The 22,025-nt window shown below is 39.0% G+C and overlaps 2 protein-coding genes and 1 long non-coding RNA gene across 4 annotated transcripts in view; 2 read left to right on the forward strand and 1 right to left on the reverse strand.

The window, feature by feature from the left end:
- The window catches only part of baz1a (bromodomain adjacent to zinc finger domain, 1A), an 87,909-nt gene extending 81,574 nt beyond the window's left edge, over nucleotides 1-6,335 (forward strand). Inside the window, exon 28 of the mRNA XM_063050125.1 lies at nucleotides 5,183-6,335. Within this exon, the coding sequence (XP_062906195.1) occupies nucleotides 5,183-5,379 (197 nt within the window). The 3' untranslated portion in view covers nucleotides 5,380-6,335. The remainder of the gene's footprint in view (nucleotides 1-5,182) is intronic.
- LOC134347742 (uncharacterized) overlaps nucleotides 1-17,968 on the reverse strand; it is a 93,246-nt gene extending 75,278 nt beyond the window's left edge. For both annotated transcript variants that reach the window (XR_010018245.1, XR_010018246.1), the window contains exon 1: nucleotides 17,680-17,968. This is a non-coding gene — a long non-coding RNA (uncharacterized LOC134347742). The remainder of the gene's footprint in view (nucleotides 1-17,679) is intronic.
- On the forward strand, nucleotides 17,084-20,114 carry cfl2 (cofilin 2 (muscle)). Its single transcript, XM_063050138.1, has 4 exons — nucleotides 17,084-17,333; nucleotides 18,609-18,916; nucleotides 19,029-19,105; nucleotides 19,187-20,114. The coding sequence occupies exons 1-4, from the start codon at nucleotides 17,331-17,333 to the stop codon at nucleotides 19,309-19,311; spliced, it is 513 nt and encodes a 170-aa protein (XP_062906208.1). The 5' UTR covers nucleotides 17,084-17,330; the 3' UTR covers nucleotides 19,312-20,114.
- The last annotated feature ends 1,911 nt before the right edge of the window (nucleotides 20,115-22,025 follow it).

Below are 22,025 nucleotides of genomic sequence, written 5' to 3' on the forward strand. Positions count from 1 at the left end.
CCCATTCCCCTGCCATATTAGTTTAAGCCATATTAAACAAATTCAAGGATTTCAGATGGTCAGACTTTGCATTTTATGGGGGAAGTATGACCTGTTCAAAAAGGACAGGTTACACCTGAACCCGAAGGGGACCAATATCCTGGCGGGAAAGTTTAATAGAGCTGTTAGGGAGGGTTTAAACTAATTTGGCAGGGGGATGGGAACTGGAATGGTAGAGCAGAGGAAGGGGAAAACAGAAATAAATCTAAGGTAGTGAGCAGTAAAGATGTCAGGAAGGACAGGCAGGTGATGGGGCAAATTTGCAGCCATTGGGATGAGTTGCAGTGCGATCAAAGCAAAACGTACCAAATACTGGACTTAAGGTGTTATACAAACGTTTGTACTTAAATGCATGCAGCATAAGGAATAAGGTGAACGACCTTGTCATACAGCTACAGATTGGCAGGTATGATATTGTGGCCATCATTGAGACGTGGCTAAAGGATGCATGTCTCTGGGAGCGGAACGTCTAAGGATACACGGTGTATCGGAAGGATAGGCAGGTAGGCAGAGGGGGTGGCGTGGCTTTATTGGTAAGAAATGATATTAAATCATTAGAAAGAGGTGATATAGGATCGGAAGGTGCAGAATCTTTATGGGTTGAGCTAAGAAATCGCAGGGGTAAAAGGACCCTGATGGCAGTTATTTATAGGCCTCCAAACAGCTGCAGTGATGTGGACTACAAATTACAACAGGAAATAGAAAAGGCTTGTCAGAAGGGCAGTGTTATGATAATTGTGGGGGATTTTAACATGCGAGTGGATTGGGAAAATCAGATCGGCACTGGATCTCGAGAGAATCTGTAGAATGTCTAAAAGATGGCTTTTTAGAACAGCTTGTTGTTGAGCCCACTAGGGGGTTGGCTGTACTGGATTGGGTATTGTGTAATGAACCAGAGGTGATTAGAGAGATTGAGGTGAAGGAACCCTTAGGAGGCAGTGATCATAAAATGATTAAGTTCACTGTGAATTTTGAGAAAGAGAAGCCGAAATCCGATGTGTCAGTATTTCAGTGGAATAAAGGAAATTACAGTGGCATGAGAGAGGAACTGGCCAAAGTTGACTGGAAAGGGACACTAGCGGGAAGGACGGCGGAGCAGCAATGGCTGGAGTTTATGCGAGAAGTGAGGAAGGTGCAACACAGATATATTCCAAAAAAGAAGAAATTTTCAAATGGAAAAAGGATGCAACCGTGGTTGACGAGAAGTCAAAGCCAAAGTTAAAGCAAAGGAGAGGGCAAACAAGGAAGCAAAAATTAGTGGGAAGACAGAGGATTGGGAAGTTTTTAAAAGCTTATAAAAGGAAACCAAGAAGGTCATTAAGACGGAAAAGATAAACTATGAAAAGAAGCTAGCAAATAATATCAAAGCGGATACTAAAAGCTTTTTCAAGTATATAAAGAGTAAAAGACAGGTGAGAGTAGATATAGGACTGATAGAAAATGATGCTGGAGAAATTGTAATGGGAGATAAGGAGATGACGGAGGAACTGAATGAGTATTTTGCATCCGTCTTCACTGAGGAAGACATCAGCAGTATACCGGACACTCAAGGGTGTCAGGGAAGAGAAGTGTGCGCAGTCACAATTATGACAGAGAAAGTACTCAGGAAGCTGAATAGTCTAAGGGTAGATAAATCTCCCAGACCAGATGGAATGCACCCTCATGTTCTGAAGGAAGTAACTGTGGAGATTGCAGAGGCATTAGCAATGATCTTTCAAAAGTCAATAGATTCTGGCATGGTTCCGGAGGACTGGAAGATTGCAAATGTCACTCCGCTATTTAAGAAGGGGGCAAGGAAGCAAAAAGGAAATTATAGACCTGTTAGCTTGACATTGGTGGTTGGGAAGTTGTTGGAGTCGATTGTCAAGGATGAAGTTACGGAGTACCTGGAGGCATGTGACAAGATAGGCAAAACTCAGCATGGTTTCCTTAAAGGAAAATCCTGCCTGACAAACCTAGTGCAATTTTTTGAGGAAATTACAAGTAGGCTAGACAAGGGAGATGCAGTGGATGTTGTGCATTTGGATTTTCAGGCGGCCTTTGACAAGGTGCCACACGAGGCTGCTAAACAAGATAAGAGCCCATGGAATTATAGGAAAGTTACATACGTGGATAGAGCGTTGGCTGACTGGCAGGAAACAGAAAGTGGGAATAAAGGGATCCCATTCTGGTTGGCTGCCCGTTACCAGTGGTGTTCCACAGGGGTCTGTGTTGGGGCCACTTCTTTTTACTTTGTACATCAACAATTTGGATTATGGAATAGATGGCTTTGTGGCTAAGTTTGCTGATGGTACAAAGATAGGTGGAGGGGCTGGTCGTGCTGAGGAAACAGAGTCTGCAAAGAGACTTGGATAGATTGGAAGAATGGGCAAAGAAGTGGCAAATGAAATATAATGTTGGAAAGTGTATGCTTATGCACTTTGGTAGAAGAAATAAATAGGCAGACTATTATTTAAATGGGGTGAGAATTCAAAGTTCTGAGATGCAATGGGACTTGGGAGTCCTTGTGCAGGATACCCTTAAGGTTAACCTCCAGGCTGAGTCGGTAGTAAAGAAGGTGAATGCAATGTTGGTATTCATTTCTAGTGGAATAGAGTATAGGAGCAGGGATGTGATGTTGAGGCTCTATAAGGCGCTGGTGAGACCTCACTTGGAGTACTGTGTGCAGTTTTGGGCTCCTTATTTAAGAAAGGATGTGCTGACGTTGGAGAGGGTACAGAGAAGATTCACTAGAATGATTCTAGGAATGAGAGGGTTAACATATGAGGAACGTTTGACCGCTCTTGGACTGTACTCCTTGGAGTTTCGAAGAATGAGGGGGGGGACCTCATAGAAACATTTTGAATGTTGAAAGGCATGGACAGAGTGGATGTGACAAAGTTGTTTCCCATGGTGGGGGAGTCTAGTATGAGAGGGCATGACTTAAGGATTGAAGGGCGCCCATTCAGAACAGAGATGCGAAGAAATTTTTTTAGCCAGAGGGTGGTGAATCTGTGGAATTTGTTGCCATGGGCGACAGTGGAGGTCAACCTGAGTAGCCAGGGCATCAAAGGTTACGGTGAGAAGGTGGAGTGGGACTAAATGGGAGAATGGCAGAGCAGACTCGATGGACTGAATGGCCAACTTCTGCTCCTTTGTCTTATGGTCTTGTATCAGAACTGACTCATTCTGATGGAAAGCATTGAACTTCCAATATTTTTCAGTTTTTCACACTCCACAGTATTTATGTATATTTCCACCATATACAGTTGCAATAGAGGTTTGTGAATACTTTGCAGTTACCTGGTTTTCAGCATTAATTATTCATAAAATGTGGTCTGATCTTCATCTAAGTCACGATAATAGACAAACACTATCTGCCTAATCTAATAACAAACAATTGGACATCTCAGTACTGGGTATACCATTTGAACAATCACAGTTTACGTTCAAAAAAAGGTGTATCTCTGGGGTAATGCCTTCTCCTAAAGCTATTTGGAGTCAGGTGTTCCAATCAATGAAATGAGATTAGAGCTATGGGTTGTAGAGATGCCCTGCATTTTTTTTTTTTTAAAGTCAGTTTACTGACAAAGCCTGCTCTTCTCAAGAAAGGTATGTTTACTTGCACCATGACTCAATCAAAACAACTTTCAGAGGACCTTAGGAGAAGAATTGGAGAGATGCATCAAGCGGAAAAGGCTACAAAAGCATTTCGAAAGACCTTATTGTTCATCAGTCCACAGTAAGAGAAATTGTCTACAAATGGAGGAAACGCAGTACTGTTAGTACTGTTGCTACTCTCCATAAGAGTGGGCATCCTGCAAAGATCACACCAAAGGCACAACGTGTAATGCTGAAGGAGGTGAAATAGAACCCAAGGGTAACAGCAAAAGACCTGCAGAAATCTCTAGAACTTGCCAAAGTCTCTGTACGTGTCCACTATAAGAAAAGCACTGAACAAGAATGGTGTTCTTGGAAGGACACCACAGAGGAAACTACTGCTCTCCAAAAAAAAAAACATTGCTGCACATCTCAAGTTTGAAAAAAAAACACCTGGATGTTCCACAGTGCTTCTGGGACAATGTTCTGTGGATGGATGAGACAAAAGTTGAACTTTTGGTAGAAATGCATACCGCTGTGTTTGGAGGAAAAACAGCACTGCACACCAACACCAAAACCTCATCCCGACTGTGAAGGATGGCGGAAGGTGATCGTGGTTTGGGGCCGCTTGGCTGCCTCAGGCCCAGACAGCTTGCAATCGTTGGGGGAACAATGAATTCAGAATTGTTTATCAAGACATTTCAGAGGAGAATGTCAGGGTAGCAATCCATCACCTGAAGCTTAATAGAAGTTGGATGATGCAACAAGACAATGATCCAAAACACAAGAGTAAATCAACAACAGAATGGTTTAAAAGGAGATAATTTGTGTTTTGGAATGGCCCAAGTCAGGTTCCAGACCTGAACCCAACTGAGAAGCTGTGTCAAGACCTGAAGAGAACTGTTTGTGCAAGGTATCACAGAAATATTGATGAACTGAAACAGTTTGTGTGGAGAAATGGTCAAAAATTCCTCCTTTGTGCAAATCTGATCAGCAGCTACAGGAAAAGATTGGTGGAGGTTATTGCTGTTAAAAGAGGTTCTACCAGTTATTAAATACAAGGGTTCACATACTTTTCCAGCCAGGGCTATGAATGGATAAACAATGTGTTCAATAAAGACATGAAAAGTACATTTGCGTGCTAGTTTAGGCAAATTGTGTTTGTCTATTGTGGCTTAAATGAAGATTAGACCACATTTGAGTATTTAATGCAGAAAACCAGGTTCATAAACTTTTTCTTGCAACTATATTTCCTTGCAACATGTTTGTTCTTCCCTCGCTATGTCTTATGTCTCCTCCAGAAATGTAAAAAAAAATGCCCTCACTAACTGCTCAGTCAGTATTGCCATCTTGCATTCAACCTCTATTGAATCATAAATATTCTGTTTGTTCCTAGCACTCCTCCTCTGTAGCTTGTTTGATTTGTAACTTTTAGTTTAAGGTCATCAACCTAAAGTATTCTCTTTCCATAGATGTTGCTTGACCCGCTGAGTATTTTCAACGTTGTTTTGATGCATATATCTTAAAAAGGGTTAAGATCCACTGTAATTTTTTTTCTTTTCAGCGGATTTTATTGATGATGTGGAATTGATGTTTACAAACTGCTTTGAATACAATCCTCGAAACACGAGTGAAGCCAAAGCTGGGATAAAACTTCAAGCTTTCTTTCACAATCAAGTAGAAAAACTGGGATTGACAATGAAACCTGCCAATGTGGACCATCCACCACAACCTCCAGTTACTAAAAGGTCAAGAATTTAAGGTTGTTCAGTGGTGTTATTTTAATTAGGAACATTCAAAATTTGTCATGTTCCATTTTCCAAAATTAAAATGAGAATCATGCCACAGGCTGCCTTGCCCTTCTTATGAACTGCAATAACTTGTTTTACAACATTGAAATGCGACCTGCACTGGACTAAAATTCTTTCTATTAAGCACTCAGGAAGATGTAGTGTGAAACTGCATTGTGCTATGATAAATTTGTAGAGATTTCATAATTTGTGTATATTGGATACAGTAATGTTTTACTGAAAGACTTTTGTACTTTTTTGAAGTAACATTCATGCATAGTAGTGTCTTCCACCAAACATGGAGTAAATGCTATACTTTTATAAATCTAATTGAGGAGCTCTCCAGTGTTATTATTTTGTGAAATATGTTGTTAATTTAAAGGAAAATTAGTCACCAATCTCCAGTTATTTTTTTTATTTTAATTAAAAATGACTCTTAAAACCAACAAAAGAATGCTACACTACACATGAGTGAGAATTGTATATCATTTCAGTGCTCTATATGTTTCATGCTGGTGAGAATGATTCTTACCAAGAAAGATTAGATATTTATTCAGTGTTGAAAACAATTTGTGGGGGTTTGAATTTCATCTGTATTTATGAAATTTGTAATTGAAAAGAGGGGGAAATTGAATTTTTTTTTCTCATACTGCAACATTTTCTGTTTTTTTTTAAAGCATGTCCTTTCAAATGCTCAATAAAATGTGGAATCCAGGAACTAGATTCTTATGTAATGTTTCTGGCATCAGTAGTATTGATGATGCAATTTACTTTCAAAGTAATTTTTTTGTACAAATAAAAGTTTGAGTTGATGCTCATGGTGTTGTGTGATGCTAGAAACAACAAGTAGAGACCTTGAGTAGAGGTATTTTGTATACCTCCACTGAAACAGCTTAAGTGTTGCTGCGTTCATTTGTAGGGGCCACAGATCTTAGATTTAGAAATCTATGTTTTGATAAACAGTACATTCTATTGTCAGTTTTAATGTACAAACATAGTTCTGTTTAATGTAATTAAGAATCAGATCTGCATAGGAGGAAAGCAGACTAAGAAAATGTGTCCAACTATTTAAAACAGACTGTGTGCTTAATTTTACCTGTGCAACTTGGTTTTGTAAACTGGTTACTTCAATTTTCTTTTCTAACTTGAAAACTGTTCACTGAAGAAAATCTATGAAACTTTGTTCATTCATTCTGTCCCAAAAGACTGATTGGCTAGACACCCACACTGTCTAGCATCAATATTCCTTTTGTCCAGTGTTATTAGCAAAGCACTTCGATATTTTAATCATTTATAGAATAGCATCCTGAATTTCCAATTTGCCCAATTTTCCAATCTGCTGTGACTAGTTTTGCTTTTTAGTATACTTGGACTAAAATGTTTCTCCTGAACTCCCTTCATTGGACACTAAATCCTTAATTCCCCTAATAAGCCACATTGCACTTGCAGCAATTTGATAAAATAATCTATTTATTTCAATTATCCCTGAATGGAAAAGAAAGGATATCAAGTATGTTCCCCAATTAGAAATTAGTGGAAGGTAAGTTTTTGTTCAGCAATTTCACTATCACGTTTATTGTTTTTTTTCAAGATTTAATTATGCTTTTATGTCCAGCTGCACTGGTGAAATTTGAATTTGAGACTTGTCTAAGCTATTTGTCCAGGCTAAGAGATTACTAGTATTAGCATGTCCAATATCCTAATTTTGTACATTTTCAATTTTTTATAACCTTTTATTTAAAATGTTCTCCATGTATGAACAATCCTTGAGCAAACACCATGGCAGGATATACACTGACCTTCTGTTTTCTAAAACATTGATTTTTATAATGGAGTACATGATAATGGTGTTTACATAATATTTTCAAAAATCCCTCAAGCTGGAGAGCACAGGAGAAATAGTGGGTTGGTAGTTTCATTATAGTGTCAGATCTCTGGAATTTGAGGTTGGCAACAACTCTTTAATTCCACTGTACTAAAATGGAACAGACTGTTCCATAGAACCATATGTAATGAATTATCCAATGAGGAACTCTGAATCTGCATATTGTAAAATGGAGGTTGGAAGTTGGGCACTGCCACATTGGGCTTCCTGCTCCATCATTGGATGGCCACCAAGGCTAAATATACTGAACTGACTGCACTTTATGTCGAACCTCTCGGGTTACCACAAACTGTGCCTGGAGCATGGTGGTTTATTTTAACCCAAAATTATATTTTAAATGTGTTAATTAGATTCCATTAACTTTTAATGTCAGATTAACTTAAAAGAATTTTGAAGACCTTTAACAACAGTGAGCAAGCATTCCAGAACCTTGGGCCTTGTTCTCACTCATTTGATCCTGAAAAGCCACAGAAAGTAATGGTAACCATGGGGCAAGTGCAGTACTGCGTCAGGTTGAGTACAACACAGGTCTGAGGTTACAATCCAAAGGGAGAAAACCTAAACTGGAAGCTAACGATCAGATTGGGTGAAGGGAGTATTTGGGATGGAAAAGATTATAGTGCACAACAATACCAGGCTGAATGCTTAAGAAAGGAGCAGAGTAAAGCAAATGACAGTACCAGGGGAGAGTCAAGAAAAATAAGGTAACATTAAGGACAGAAAATTGGGAAGACAGATTAATGTTTTTACTGCAGTCAGTGAAATTGGCAAGAACAGAGTATTGTGTATGCAAAGGAGTCAACTGCGTTCAGTAAGATTAATGATTATAGCTGTGTGAATATAATAGAAAGTTGACTTCAAAAGATGTATATGGAGACAAGAACCTGTAGATGTTGAAAATTTGGAGCAATGTACAAAATGCTAGTTGGGCAGCAATATGGAGAGAAATGACCAGTCAGCATTTTTGGCCAAAACCCTCCATCAGGACTGGAACAGAAGAGGGGAGAAGCACAAGCAAGAGGGAGAAAAGTCAGAAAGATGAGAAATGATATGTGGAAGAGGCAAAGGACTGAGCAAGATGGGAAAAGACAGCAGACCATGGAATAAAGGGAAGGAAGTATGATCGATAGCTCGTGAAGGGAAAAGAGGAGGGATGAAGGGGCCAGAGGAACACAGGAAACTAAGGGAACAGAAGAAGGGGGTTATCTTGACTCTATTTTTGTCCCCCTTGGTTTAGTGTCTTCCCATATGCTCTCTTCGACTTTTATCAGCTTTCTGTACCCCCAGCCATGACCATGCATGACCAGTCCAGTGCACTTCTAACCCCTATCAGGAAGGCATTGAGCCTCTTTGCTCAATAACACATCCAACAAGTTCCCCTCCAAAACAATTTCATGCAGAGGCAGTACTGGTGCTCACCCTCTACAACTTCCCTTTTGTTTCCTACCACTTTCCCCAGATCAAAGGTCTGGAAAAAGCACATGCATGGGCCTTAACTATACCTGCCATTTTGTTGGCTACATAGAATGTGTTGTGTTCAAAACTTGCAGCAACAAGGCTCCTCAATTCTTTCTCTGCCACAGTGACTACTCATTAGTTCATCAACTTCACCAACTTCCACCTTCCCACTTCTTGATCTTTCTGTCTCTATCTGGAGTCAGATTATCTACCCCAATCTTTTACAAACCCACTGACTTCCCTTATCCTTGCATACCACTCTTGAGTCTCTTCATCCAACGTATCAGTCTCTGCAACTTATGGGATCCCACCACTAGATACGTCTTTTTGGTCATCAGACCATAAAACCTTCTTCCAGCTGACTTCAGAGTATCCCACTGCCTTCTGAGAAACAGTTTTTTTCAACAGTGGCTTTCTCTTTGCCACTCTCCCATAAAGCTGCATCTGGTAAGCACCCAGGCAACAGTTGTTGTATGCGCAGTCTCTATCATCTCAGCCACTGAAGCTTGTAACTCCTCCAGAGTTGTTAGGTCTTTTGGTGGCCTCCCTAACTAGTCCCCTTCTTGCATGGTCACTCAGTTTTTGAGGATGGCCTGCTCTAGGCAGATTTACAGCTGTGCCATATTCTTTCCATTTCTTGATGATTGACTTAATTGTATTCCAAGTGATATTTAGTGACTTGGAAATTTTCTTGAATCCAACTCCTGACTTGGTGTTTTTCATTAACCTTTGAGGAGTTGCTTGGAGTGTTCTTTTGTCTTCATGGTGTAGTTTTTGCCAGGATACTAAATCACCGGTAGTTGGATCTTCCAGATATAGGTGTATTTTTACTACAATCAATTGAAACACCTTGACTATACACAGATCTTCTTAAACAGATCTCAGTTTAACTAATTATGTGACTTAAACCAATTGGCTGCACCAGTGATGATTTAGTGTGTCATATTAAAGGGGGTGAATACTTGTGCAATCAATTATTTTGTTTTATATTTGTAATTCATTTAGATCATTTCGTAGAAATGTGTTTTCACTCTGACACGAAAGAGTCTTTTGCTGTTGATTAGTGTCAAAAAGCCAAATTAACTCCACTGTAATTCAATGGTGTAAAACAACAAGAATTAAAACTTCCAAGAGGGTGAACACTTTTTATAGGCACTGTAGGAGGGGGATGGGAATGCAATCAGAAAGACAAAGAAGTAATGCAGAGACCAAAGCAAAAGTGAAAAGTCAGAGTGGAGTACAGGAAGGTCAAATTCAAAGGTTACAAGATACTAAAAGGATGAGTGTTAGGGTGCTTCATCTGAATGCCAGTTGTATTCAAAACAAGGGCAGTGAATTTGTGGCACAGATCAGTACAAAAGAGTATGATTTAGTGTCCTTTACACAAACATGATTGCAGAGAGGAGATAAATAAAAATTTAATTTTATGGGTATCAGGTATTACAGTAGAATAGGCAGGAAGGTAGGGGAGGTGGATAATGTTCTTAAGGTGGATAATAATTAAGGATGAGATTAGGGTGACAATGTGAGACGACAAGATCTAAGGATCAAAATGTTGAGTCTATCTGGGTAGAGATTAGGAATAGTAAGGGGAAAAAATAGTGGTGGGAGTCTATAGGTCATCAAAGTGGTGCAGGCAATAAACCAGTAAGTAACTGATGCACGTAAGAATGGAATGACATTCATCATGGGGGACTTTAACTTAAAATTAAGTTGGTCAAGGCAATCTTGAGGAGCATTTCATACAATGCATCTGTGATAACTTTCTTGAACAGTCGTTAGTGAACCCACAAGGGAAAATGCTATCTAGTCCTATATAGTGAGACAGGTCACTCAACGTCAGCAAGACCAAGGAGTTGATTATTGACTTAAAGAGAACCAGTCCTCATCAGAGGAAACTGGAGGACCAGGAGAAAACCCAAGCATTCCACGGGCAGGACATACAGAGACTCCTTATAGAACCGCACCGGTATTTAACTCCAAACTCTAGAACGTACCAAATTGTAACAGCGTCGTGCTAACTGGTACACTACTATGGCCCACTTGAAGCCCACTCAACTCTTCTTACTTGAGGAAAGGCATACTGACTTTGGAGGTGGTGCAGAGGAGGTTCACTAGGTTGATTCTGGAGATGAGACAACTACAACTTTATTGGAGATCCTTCCACCATTTATATGCTATATCCTCTACAAAAGATTCAACTGAAAGTGAATTAAGAAAGATAGTGGATGATGCCACAGCAGTGTTCCAAGGATGGCATTGGAAAACTCAAACACATCAAGGGCAAAATAGTGTTAAATTAAAATGCCACGCCTACATTTTACAAAGCCATCTGGCTCCTTATACAATCCGTGATAAAGTAGCCAGTGAGCTAGATCACATGGAGGCTGAAGGAATTCTTTCCAAGGTTGAGTGGAGTCCATGGGCAACACCAGTGATCTTAGCAGCCTAGAAGAATGGGTCTGTGGTGATTTGAAGGTCACCATCAACCCAGTACTGAAAGTACGTTTGTAGATCAATACCTTCCGTCCAGGATAGAGGATATCCTTGCAAACCTTTCAGAGGAAAACACTTAAGCAAAATGGACTTAGCTGAGGCCCACCTACAAATGAAGATGGAAGAAGAGTCCAAAGTGTTTCTCTCCTTAAACACTGACAAAGGGCTATAATAGGCTTATTACTGGAGTAGCAACAGCATCTGCACCTGCACTCTGGCAGAAAGCTATGGACCAGTTGCTGTAAGGCTGCCAGGCACTCAGTGTTACCTGGATGACATCATTGTTATGGTGAGAATGACAAGGAACATCTCCAAAATCTCAAGACAGGGATAAAGAGATTAGAAGATTATGGGCTCAGACCATGATGCAACTAGTGTGAATTCTTTAAAACAAGCATCACTTACTGTGGTCACACCATTGACAAACAAGCATACTGAGAAAATTCAAGCAGTTGTGGATGACCCAAGGCCAAAGGACTTGTCACAGTTGTGATCTTTTAGGATTTCTCAATAAGTATAACAAACCTGCCTGCCATACTCTACCCCTTGAATTCATTACTCAAGATTGGGAAGAAATGGCAATGGACAAGGAAGTGTGAGGTGTCTTCTCAAAAGGCAAAGCAAATGGTGACATCAGACACTGCACTCACACATTGCCCAGTGAAGCTTGCTGGTATAAGTGCAGTCATGTCTCCTGTTATGAGTGAGGAAAGTTAACACCCCATAGCCTTTGTATCATATTTCCTTACTAGCAGAGAAAAATTACACACAGATTGACAGAAAGGCCTTGAGTCTGGATTAGAGTGTAAAACATTAGGGTGCAAGTAAAGATAAATAAAGAAGCTCTGTAGTTCTTTATTTATCTGTACTTCTCCATTCATAGCCTCTGATTCACCCTCAGTTTTATTGCTTAAAATTGGTGAATATGCCTTCAATTTTCAAATCCTAAATTACCTTCCTTAAGTCATATTGTTTCTTTCCCCGAGATCCTTCTTAAAACTTATTCCTTGGTCTATTGCCATTTAGTACTACTGACGAGATAGTTGCTATTTAGTTACCGTTTTGTGAAGTATAGCTGGTTTACACCGCACGCTGTCGGAGCAGTGCTGCCAGGATAATCAAGGACACGACCCAGCTAGCCAGCACACTTTTCATCCCTTTTCCCTCCGGGAGAAGGCTCAGGAGCTTGAAGACTCGTATGGCCAGATTTGGGAACAGCTTCTTTCCAACTGTGATAAGATCTGGGCCGTACCCTCCAAATATCCGGATCTGCCTCTCGGTATTTTTGCACTACCTTATTTCCCATTTTTCTATTTTCTATTTATGATTTATAATTTAAATTTTTAATATTTACCAATTTTTACTATTTTTAATATTTAATATTTGTAATCCAGGGAGTGGGAAGCACAGAATCAAATATCGCTGTGATTGTACATTCTAGTATCAATTGTTTGGTGACAATAAAGTATAAAGTATAAGTGTTATATATAAAAAACACAATTGTTTGTAGTGATGGTGGAGATGAAAAACAAGGTGTTCATTAGGTTAAGAAGAATAAATGCTATTTTACATTACTTAAGGGAGAAATTTTAGGAGGATTCACAAAATGTTGACTGGATGGTGCAATGCTCATACACTCCAAGCAGTATAAAGAAATGACAAAATTCCATGAGAATAGAAGTTTGTAACCAAAAGTTTGTGAGGGTGACTGCAGGATTTACTGGGTTTTTTTTTACTGTCTCCAATAAATCTAATGCCCAGGGCAATGCTGGGTGGTCTGACGAGTTTTATTTCGATTAGACTTTGTTGTGTCGACCTGATACCAGTAATTGGCTTACTGGGCTATGCTGGGAGGTAACTTTTGCAGACTCATGAGGGTGAGACTGGGCAAGGATGAAAATTTCTTGCCTTATAGGAGCAAGGTGGGATTACAGTGATGATTTTTTTCTGAATCACTAATGTGGATAAGTAAGGTAAAGAGAGAAAATTCAGTATTAAAAATCTGAATTATCTTTAAATGTGTAACCCTTGATGTTCATGAATCACTCAGGCATTTATAAAAATCCTGTAATTTCAGAGCTTTACTCCCCTCTGCACCTCACTTTTAAATGACTACCCTTTAGTCTCCCACTAGCGGTAATATCCCTATCTTGTCATGACCTTAAAGATCTTGTAATTTTTCAATAAGATTATCCCTTATTTGTCTAAACTCAAAAGAATACAGGTGTACTTTTTAACCATGCATGACAGAACTTCTCTTTCCAGGAACTAAGCTAGTGAATGTCTTTTGGAATGCCTCCTTATTAGCAAGGCCCTCCTGAAATAAAGGGTATAGACCTCTACAGAGTAATTCAGGTGCAATGTTACTGATGCCACGTACAATTTTAACAATACTTGACTATTTTTAAACTCCATTGCTCCAGCAATAAAAGCAAATATGCCATGCCTTACTTACTGCTCTGACATGTTAACTTCTACTTCATGCACTATGCAGATGAACCCTCTCTGAATGTTCTGGATCCCTCTGTGCTCCACAAATTGGCAGTTTCTCTCTATTTATATAATAGCCCACCTTTTGATTCTTCCTAAATGTTCCTACTTTGAACTCTATTCAACATATTTTTGCCCATTCACTGAACCTATCAATATCCCATTGCAGAATCCAATAACTCTCTTCACAGGTTGCTCTCCTGATTCATCAGCAAACTTGAAATCCCATATTTTGACCCTCTTCAAAGTAATTAAATAAATGAGCACCAAGGTCTCAGCAGTGGGGTGCTCCACTAGTAATATCTTTCTTGTCTGGAAAAGACCTTGTTGTTCTCTCAGTTTTCAACGTAATAACCAGTCTTCTGCCAATAATAACATTCATTATCTTGCCTACTAGCCTTTTGTGTGGTATTTTATCAAATGTCTTCTGAAAATACACAAATATAATTTCCCCGGTACAAATTTATCACAAAAACACATTGACATAGAGAGATCATAGAGAGAAACAGTATGGAAAAATGCCCATCAGCTCCACAAGCCCATGCTGACTCTCGGCCACCCTTATACATTAATCCTATTTTTTATTCTCTACACATTCTCCCCAAACCCACCCACCTCTCCCCCCATTCTACCATTACTTACACAAGTGAGGTATTTTACAGTGGTAATTAATCTACCAACATGCATATACTGTACTTGGGATGTGGGAGGAAATGAACACTTGGAGAGCACCCAAGGGAGAATGTACAACCGTCCACAAAGGCAGCACCTAAGGTTAGGAGTGAACCGGGACCACTGATTCTGTCAGGCAGTGGTTCTACCAGTTGTGCCACTGTGTCAACATGGTTTGATTGTATTAAGCTTTTCTAAATGACCAGTTATCTCCTTCTTGACTGTAGATTACACTACCATCCCAATAAGTGATGCTACATAAAGTTTCATGCTTTTTTTTTTAATTTTCCACCCTTCTTAAACACAGTTTTCCAGTCTATTGTACCCTACTGAAACAAATAATTCTCTTCTAATGAACACAAGAAATTCTGCAGATGCTGGAAATCCGAAATAACACACACAAAATACTGGAAGAACTCAGCAGGTCAAATCTCTACTAACCCTGTTGCCACTATACTTAATGACCATAAAATTCTGGTGATTTTTCTGCTTTCAATTTCAGTAATTTTTCTAATACTTTGTGTAGGGATTTCTATAAATTCTTCCTTCCTATCTGAAGCCAGCCTTAGAATGCTTAAATGTTCTGTCATTTTCTCCATTCTTATTTTTAACTTTTTGCTTTCAACCTCATGATCTATGTTTACTTCAGCCACCCTCTGTTTTGTTATACTGTATATCCATAAATGGATTGTGCAGTTTGTTCTGGTAGTACCTCTCAGTTTACTCCTGTAATTAATTTTCTCCCTCCCTGTTAACTTTTTACTCTTCCATTATTAGATCCTAAATAAATCCTACTCTCTTAGCCTACCACTGGGTTTTGCACTTTGTATACTTTACCTTTAGATGTGGTATTTTTCTCAATCTCCTTTGTTAGCCATGGATGATGGATCATCTTTCTCATTGAGCCTTTCTATTTGATTCGGATAAGTTTCTGCTATGCATTATGAAATATCAGCCAAATACTAGCCACTGCTCATCCTGCTTTTTAACTTATTTTTTCAATCCACTCCTTCATACCTTTATAATTGTCCCTTCTATTACTAAAATTAAGGACTCCTTTTGGACCCAAAGTGTTCACCCTCAGCTGTTTCTACCATGTTGTCATCACTGATCCACAGATTCTCCTAAACAAGATTTTTATTATTCTACCTCATTATATCAGATTGAATCTAAAATGGCCTGTTCATGAGTAGTTTGAAAATGTATTGCTCTAAGAAGCAATCACTGACGCCCTCCACAAGCTCTTCTTCAACAGTAGCCTTGTCAGTTTGATTAGTCAATCAAAATCACTTAATTAAAATTAAGATCACTTATAATTGTACTTCATTTGTATCATTGGCATTTCACTATTTATGTTTTGTTCTACAAGTGAGGAAATATTTTGGGGCTTCCCATCTGTGTCATCTTTCCCCTGCTGTTCCTTATTTCCACCCAAACTAATTCCACTTTGCAATTTACTGCATCTATATCATTACTCACAAGGGCACTAATGCTCTTCTTAATTACTAATGCAACTTCACCTCCTTTTTCATTTTGCCTTATCTTTTGTAGCATTGAATATCCTGGAACATCAAGTTCCTAGTCCTGCTCTCACCGCAATCTTGCCTTTCTTATAGTTATAATATAAAACACGTTTCTTTCTATTTGTGCCATTGATTTATTTATGATTGCTCTGATAAAAAGTTTTCAAACTTTGAATTTTGAGAGTTATTACATACATAGGTTCCAGTTCAGATCGTACTTTGATTTTTCCTTCATTATCCTGTGCCACTACTTGCTCATTTCCTTTTGAGGATGCAGGGAGGATGTGGTAGTCAGTATGGACCAGTTAGGCCAAAGAGCTTTATCCTCACAATGACTCTGGTTCATTAAATTTGTTAGTTGAAAACCATAATGAATTATGGAATTATGATTAGAGAATTTAAAAAATCAGTTCTTCTTCATCTATTCTACCAATTACTTCTTCAAAAAAATTCTAAATGGGTTTATTAGCCATAAATCCATAACATTGTATCACCAATTAAGTTATTATAACAGCTTTTTCTTATAACAGGTATTTAACATAACATATATCGTTAAAGATTACCGTGGTAAATATATACTCTACGGGGTGACTAAAATCAAATCCATTCATATTATATAGGTTATTTACATGTTTCACTGACTTTTTATGTGCATCATACATGTGAGCTTCATCAGTAATTACACTTACTGCAGAGATGCATGTCTAGTAATTGCATCATAAACAGATTGGCTGTATTTTTGAGGTCACGCACATCCAAAATAAACATGCAACCATTCTGGTGATCGGGTAGAACAGTTTTAAAATATTTATATCCACAGAGTAAATGCCATTTTTTTTCCGAATTTTTTTTTTGAAAATTAGTTTTTCCTAAGATCTGCGATTATAGTTATACGTCGGTTTACAGCATGTACGATAACTAAAAAAGGCCGTGATTGTGCATTAAAGCAGGTCAGCTAACAAACGTTTTTGTTAAGATTTGAGCAGACGCTGTTGACCTAAATCCTCCTTGCAAGGGTTTTCCAACTGTATTGCAAGCAGGTTGTTTTGCGCGTTTATTATTAACCTGCTCCGCTGCACGCCGCTCGGTCCGAGTGCGCTCTGCCTGACTGGGCGGAGAGGCAGAGCGCGAGCGCGCGCGCGCACAATCAGCAGGTGCCCTGTGGTCAGGGTTGGACAGACCATGTGGTGACTCTGGTGGTGGTGGTGCCGGTGCGGAGTGTGGACGTGCTTCGGCTGTTTCCTATCGGCCCAGCCCTGCCTCTCCTTCCAGGACCCCTGTGAATGGTCGAACCCAGCTGCCACCCCTCCCCCGCTCAGCTTGCAGCAGCTGAAGTAACGGTCCAGCGTTCGCTGCCGCTCCCATCCCGTGCGTGGCTGCTCACCGTTGCCACTCGACATGGTGAGTTACTCTCGCCGAGCGCTCTCTCCTCCCTCCCCCCACACGACTCGGCCACTAACCCGTGTATTTTTACCCCAGCAGCCAGCCCCGCGCCGTTCGTTGTGTGCTTCTGGCGGGATGTGGTGGGCTCTGGAGGGTGGGTAGGGACGTTTCGAGGTTGCCGGCGAGCGCGGCCGCAGCCTGCAGCGGCCATTTTAACCTAATTTTAGCCGCTTGCAACGACTGGCTTGCATCTTGCATGGCGTTCGCCCCATGCTTGTCCGGTCAGTGTCCGGCGCTGGCGGCTGACCCACACCGTGACCACTCAGCTCGCCGTCTTCTCCCACCCCCTCCCTCGTTACAGTACCTGAAGCGTCCCGTTCAATTGAAAATGGATCACTGCGTGCGCTGCCGGTGAATGTCGGTGCGCAACACGGCCAGCCACTGCTGGGTTTTGTACACAGCCGCCGTGGGAGAGCACGGCAGGGTAATGGGGGTGGGGGGAGTGAAGTGGCGGAGCTATGACGGACGGAGCAGATTTGCTAACACATTTTATACCCAAGTATGAATCCCGGGGCCATTTGGTCTTTACTTTCCACAGCCATTTATTGCGGTGCTGTGAAGCGCACAGGAGCGGGCAGCTTAGCCTCGTAATATAGAGGTTCGACAACTATTCGTATGTTTTTATTTGAATCTTTGACTTGTTAAATCTCTTACCTTTTTTTTAAAAAAACGAATGCGCCCATTGCGACCTGTAAAAGGGGGTAGAGTCAGGAGATGGTGGACAGGATTGTGCACAATGGCCTGAGTCACCAAGATACCGCTCGTGGTTTCGACAGAAAATATTTTGCCATTGTTTTAAATCAGTGCTGTGCCGGTTTACCGGTGCCTTTTCTATTTCAAGGATTGACCATGATAATTTGCTGTAAAGGTATAAGGTAGTTAAAATATAAGTGGATTTCTGTGGTTGGATTCTTTTGTTACATTGAGCTCAAAGGCTCCCCCGCCGTCTGTCGCATACCACAATTTGCTGTAATTTGTGTCAGAATCACTGCATCATTACAAGTGATGCTGCTTTTGGCATCGGTGCCTTAACTTGCGCAGTAAAATGAATAGGTGGCCTCTATCCCCAGTTCACGTTTTTATTAATTCTTGAAACGTGTGTTTATTAAATTGTATTTTAAATATTTTTGAAGTAATAAACGCTGGATTACTGATTTCCAGTGCTGTGTTGCACCACCTATAAGATGTATGCAAAGCTCATTTTCTGTCTTTAATTTTTCTTATTTCAAAAAGGCCTCTGGAGTAACAGTGAACGATGAAGTTATTAAAGTCTTCAATGACATGAAAGTAAGGAAATCTTCATCCCCAGAAGAAGTCAAAAAAAGAAAGAAAGCAGTACTGTTCTGCCTTAGTGAAGATAAAAAACAGATAATTGTAGAGGAAGCCAAAGAAATATTGGTGGGTGAAATTGGGGGAACTGTGCAGGACCCCTACACATCCTTTGTTAAGTTACTACCTTCGACTGACTGTCGTTATGCTTTGTATGATGCTACATACGAGACAAAAGAATCCAAGAAAGAAGATTTGGTATTTATATTTTGGTATGTATTTTTAAAAATAATTTGTGTAGATTTTGTTAAGGCTTGTATATATTGCCAAACGTTACATCAGTATTGAAGATGGGTATTAACATTCATCCTTTATCTCACTCAGGGCTCCAGAGAAGGCAAGCCTTAAAAGCAAGATGATATACGCTAGCTCAAAGGATGCTATTAAAAAGAAATTTACAGGTTATAGATTTTACTATGTTAAAAGTTGTTTACATTGATATGGTTTAACAACATATTCAGTACATTTTATTTATTTTTCAGGTATTAAACATGAATGGCAAGTTAATGCAATAGATGAAATTCAGGACCGTAATACGCTTGCAGAGAAACTGGGCGGCAATGTGGTGGTTTCACTTGAAGGAATAACCTTGCACAATGACAATTGAGTGCCATCTTGACCCAAGGAGCTTCCATTCCTGCAGCTCTATTATAATTTGATCAGAGTTGGAATAGTTTAGAGTTTTTTTTCCACGTAAAGGAGATCTCATTAACTTAAAGCAGCCAATTGGCGGTTGCGCTTAGACTGTTTGATCCCTGTAGTTTTATGTAGAATCTCAAGGAATGCTTTCACATCGTTCATTCTAGCCAAAAAAATTGTTGTTGCATGCATTCCTTGTTCCTTGTACAATGAATGTGAACGTTTATGTGAGTAGTTTAGAACACTAAGTATAAACTTTTGAAAACCGTGTGTATTGTCCACTGGTCAGGTGGTAGCCATCAGTTCATTACTGTAATTGTTGAAATTGCACTTGATCACAGTTCCATGAGGCTCTTGTGCATTCATAATCCACTCCTGCCTTGATATAGTTTTGTCATGGCAGTATGTGTTCTACACTTTTCATCAAAAGCACTTTTGGTAACACTTTTTGTTTTTAAAAAAAAGAATAAGGAATGCCAACCAAGTCTCTGTAGTTGCGTCATCAGTGAATTGTAGCTCTTGCATTTTTCATTCCTGTTGTGCAGACCTTAAGGAAGGAGTTGTTTATGTTGCCTTTTGTTTCCAGTGGAATGTACACTACTGAAAAAGAATGGGAGTCAAAGTTTACCATGTTAATCTTTTTCAACATTGAAAAGACATGCAAAATTAGTCATGATGGCAGTTACTGTATACTGGAGCCTTAAATGGAACATTGTTTTTGAGATCAGAAATTTGGCCACGCTTACAATAAAAATTGTGTGGTTTATGGCCGATTGCTGCTCTGTTTTTATTTTTAATGATAAGTATGCTATTGAGAAAATTGCAACTTTCACTCATTCAGTGTGATCCTCCTTTGTAATGCGTAATATTTTCAGTTTGCTCTGGTGTTTTAATTCCATACTTTTTCAAAACTGGAATAAAAATGTGTTAAGTTGGTACTCCCAAATTAGTACATTGAAATATTACATGATATTGGTTGGTTTTGGTCAAGCTTCAACTTGCTGATAAGTTAAATAGGTTAGTAGCAAGAACTGATCCTGAAGGTAACTGGTGCATTAGAGATGCTAGTGTTTTATTAGAATATTGTCTGATTGCAATCAAACAAATTCTTCATTACTTAAATTCATAAGACCAGACAAGTTGATCTTGGCCCTGGAACTTTTTGTACAGAGTTCAAGATACTTGGACTAATACTGAATATTTAAATAGAATAGACAAATTTTAAAACACTCTGGAATTCTAAGATTTTAGTGTATATAGAATTCCTTGTGTTAACTTTGAGAAGATGGTTTTAGTTACACTTGGATGTTGGCTATTAGTTACTGGATTTGGCTGAATGCCAACAGTTGCTCTCCTGCTAGAGAATTTGATCTGTATGCTGTGAGCAATCCTTTGCTAGTCAGAGCTATTTATGGGAAACGCATGCTTTTGTGTCCTGTCATCCTTGTCCACAAATGGCAAAACTGGACATAGTTCCAATGCTGGATAAAAGCAAGCATAGCTGCCAAATATTACATGTTCAAAGAATGCATTTCTAGAATGATTGGGGGGGGGGGTTTGAAGCTGAATGTTAACTGTCTAAAGAAATGGAATTTCTAAGTAGTTTTGCCGAGAAACTTAATTTTTTTTGCTTCAAAGTAAATTTACTTATTTGAAACTATATGCAATTTGTATTCTTTAAATGAAATTTTAATTGTGCAGGCATGTTTAAATGTTAACTTGATTTTTTTTAAAAAAACTTCTTTGCAATCAGGTGGCTGAAGGTAGTGGGAAAGGTTCATTAAGTTGTAAAATGGTGTATAAATGAGCCTATAAATACTTTGAAGGTAATTTGGTATTTTCGGCAGTCTGTATTCATAAAGGTACAGTTGAGTTTCAGAATTGTTTGAATTTAATGTCTTGAGTATTTGGTGTTTAAGAATTTTTTGTTTTAACTAAATATAAGTGCAGTAATATCTTGTACATTTGGAGGACATCATTGAGTATAGCAGTTTTTATTTGAAGATTTAATTACAGCATTTTTAAAAAACAGACCAAGCAACATCTTGAGGCTGTTATTCAATTGCTAACCTGACTCATAACACCACTCATGGACTTTGTCTCATAATCTTTAATACACTATTGCCCTGATCAAAAACATACAAATTTCCAGTAAACTAAATTATTTGGAATTAGTTGTGCTAAGTGCTTTTTGATATTTATCTTTTGAATATTAAGGTTATAGTCTTGTTGAGGAACCATTCTCTTCTAACCTTGTCAATTTTTCAGTAATATTTAAATTTCTTTGTTTGCAGTGCTTCAATTTTAGATTTTTTGGCAGCAACTAGGTCATTGTGTAGAAACCAGAGCTCTTACCGACAGCCTACAATTTGTAATATTATCCAAAGAGTTGAAGGTAACGGGCACAATTTACTGCTAAGTATGTTTTGTAGCAAATGGTTTTGTAGACGAAATCTGTAGCCAACATCCTTTTACAGGGAAATACCAACAAATTTTCAATTTTGTTTTAGAAGTCTTGAAAAATGCAATGAATGGAATATGGATATATTGTAAAAATGAGAATTAGTTAGCTAATGACACTTTGAATAGGTATTTTGTAAACCTTTTACTCTAAATTTTGACATTTTTGAAAAATTAAATGAAAGGAAGCAGTAGTTGTATAGGTTGAGAATTTTTGTATCC

Source organism: Mobula hypostoma, chromosome 1 (assembly GCF_963921235.1).
Source record: "Mobula hypostoma chromosome 1, sMobHyp1.1, whole genome shotgun sequence".
NCBI classification, from domain to species: Eukaryota; Metazoa; Chordata; class Chondrichthyes; order Myliobatiformes; family Myliobatidae; genus Mobula; species Mobula hypostoma.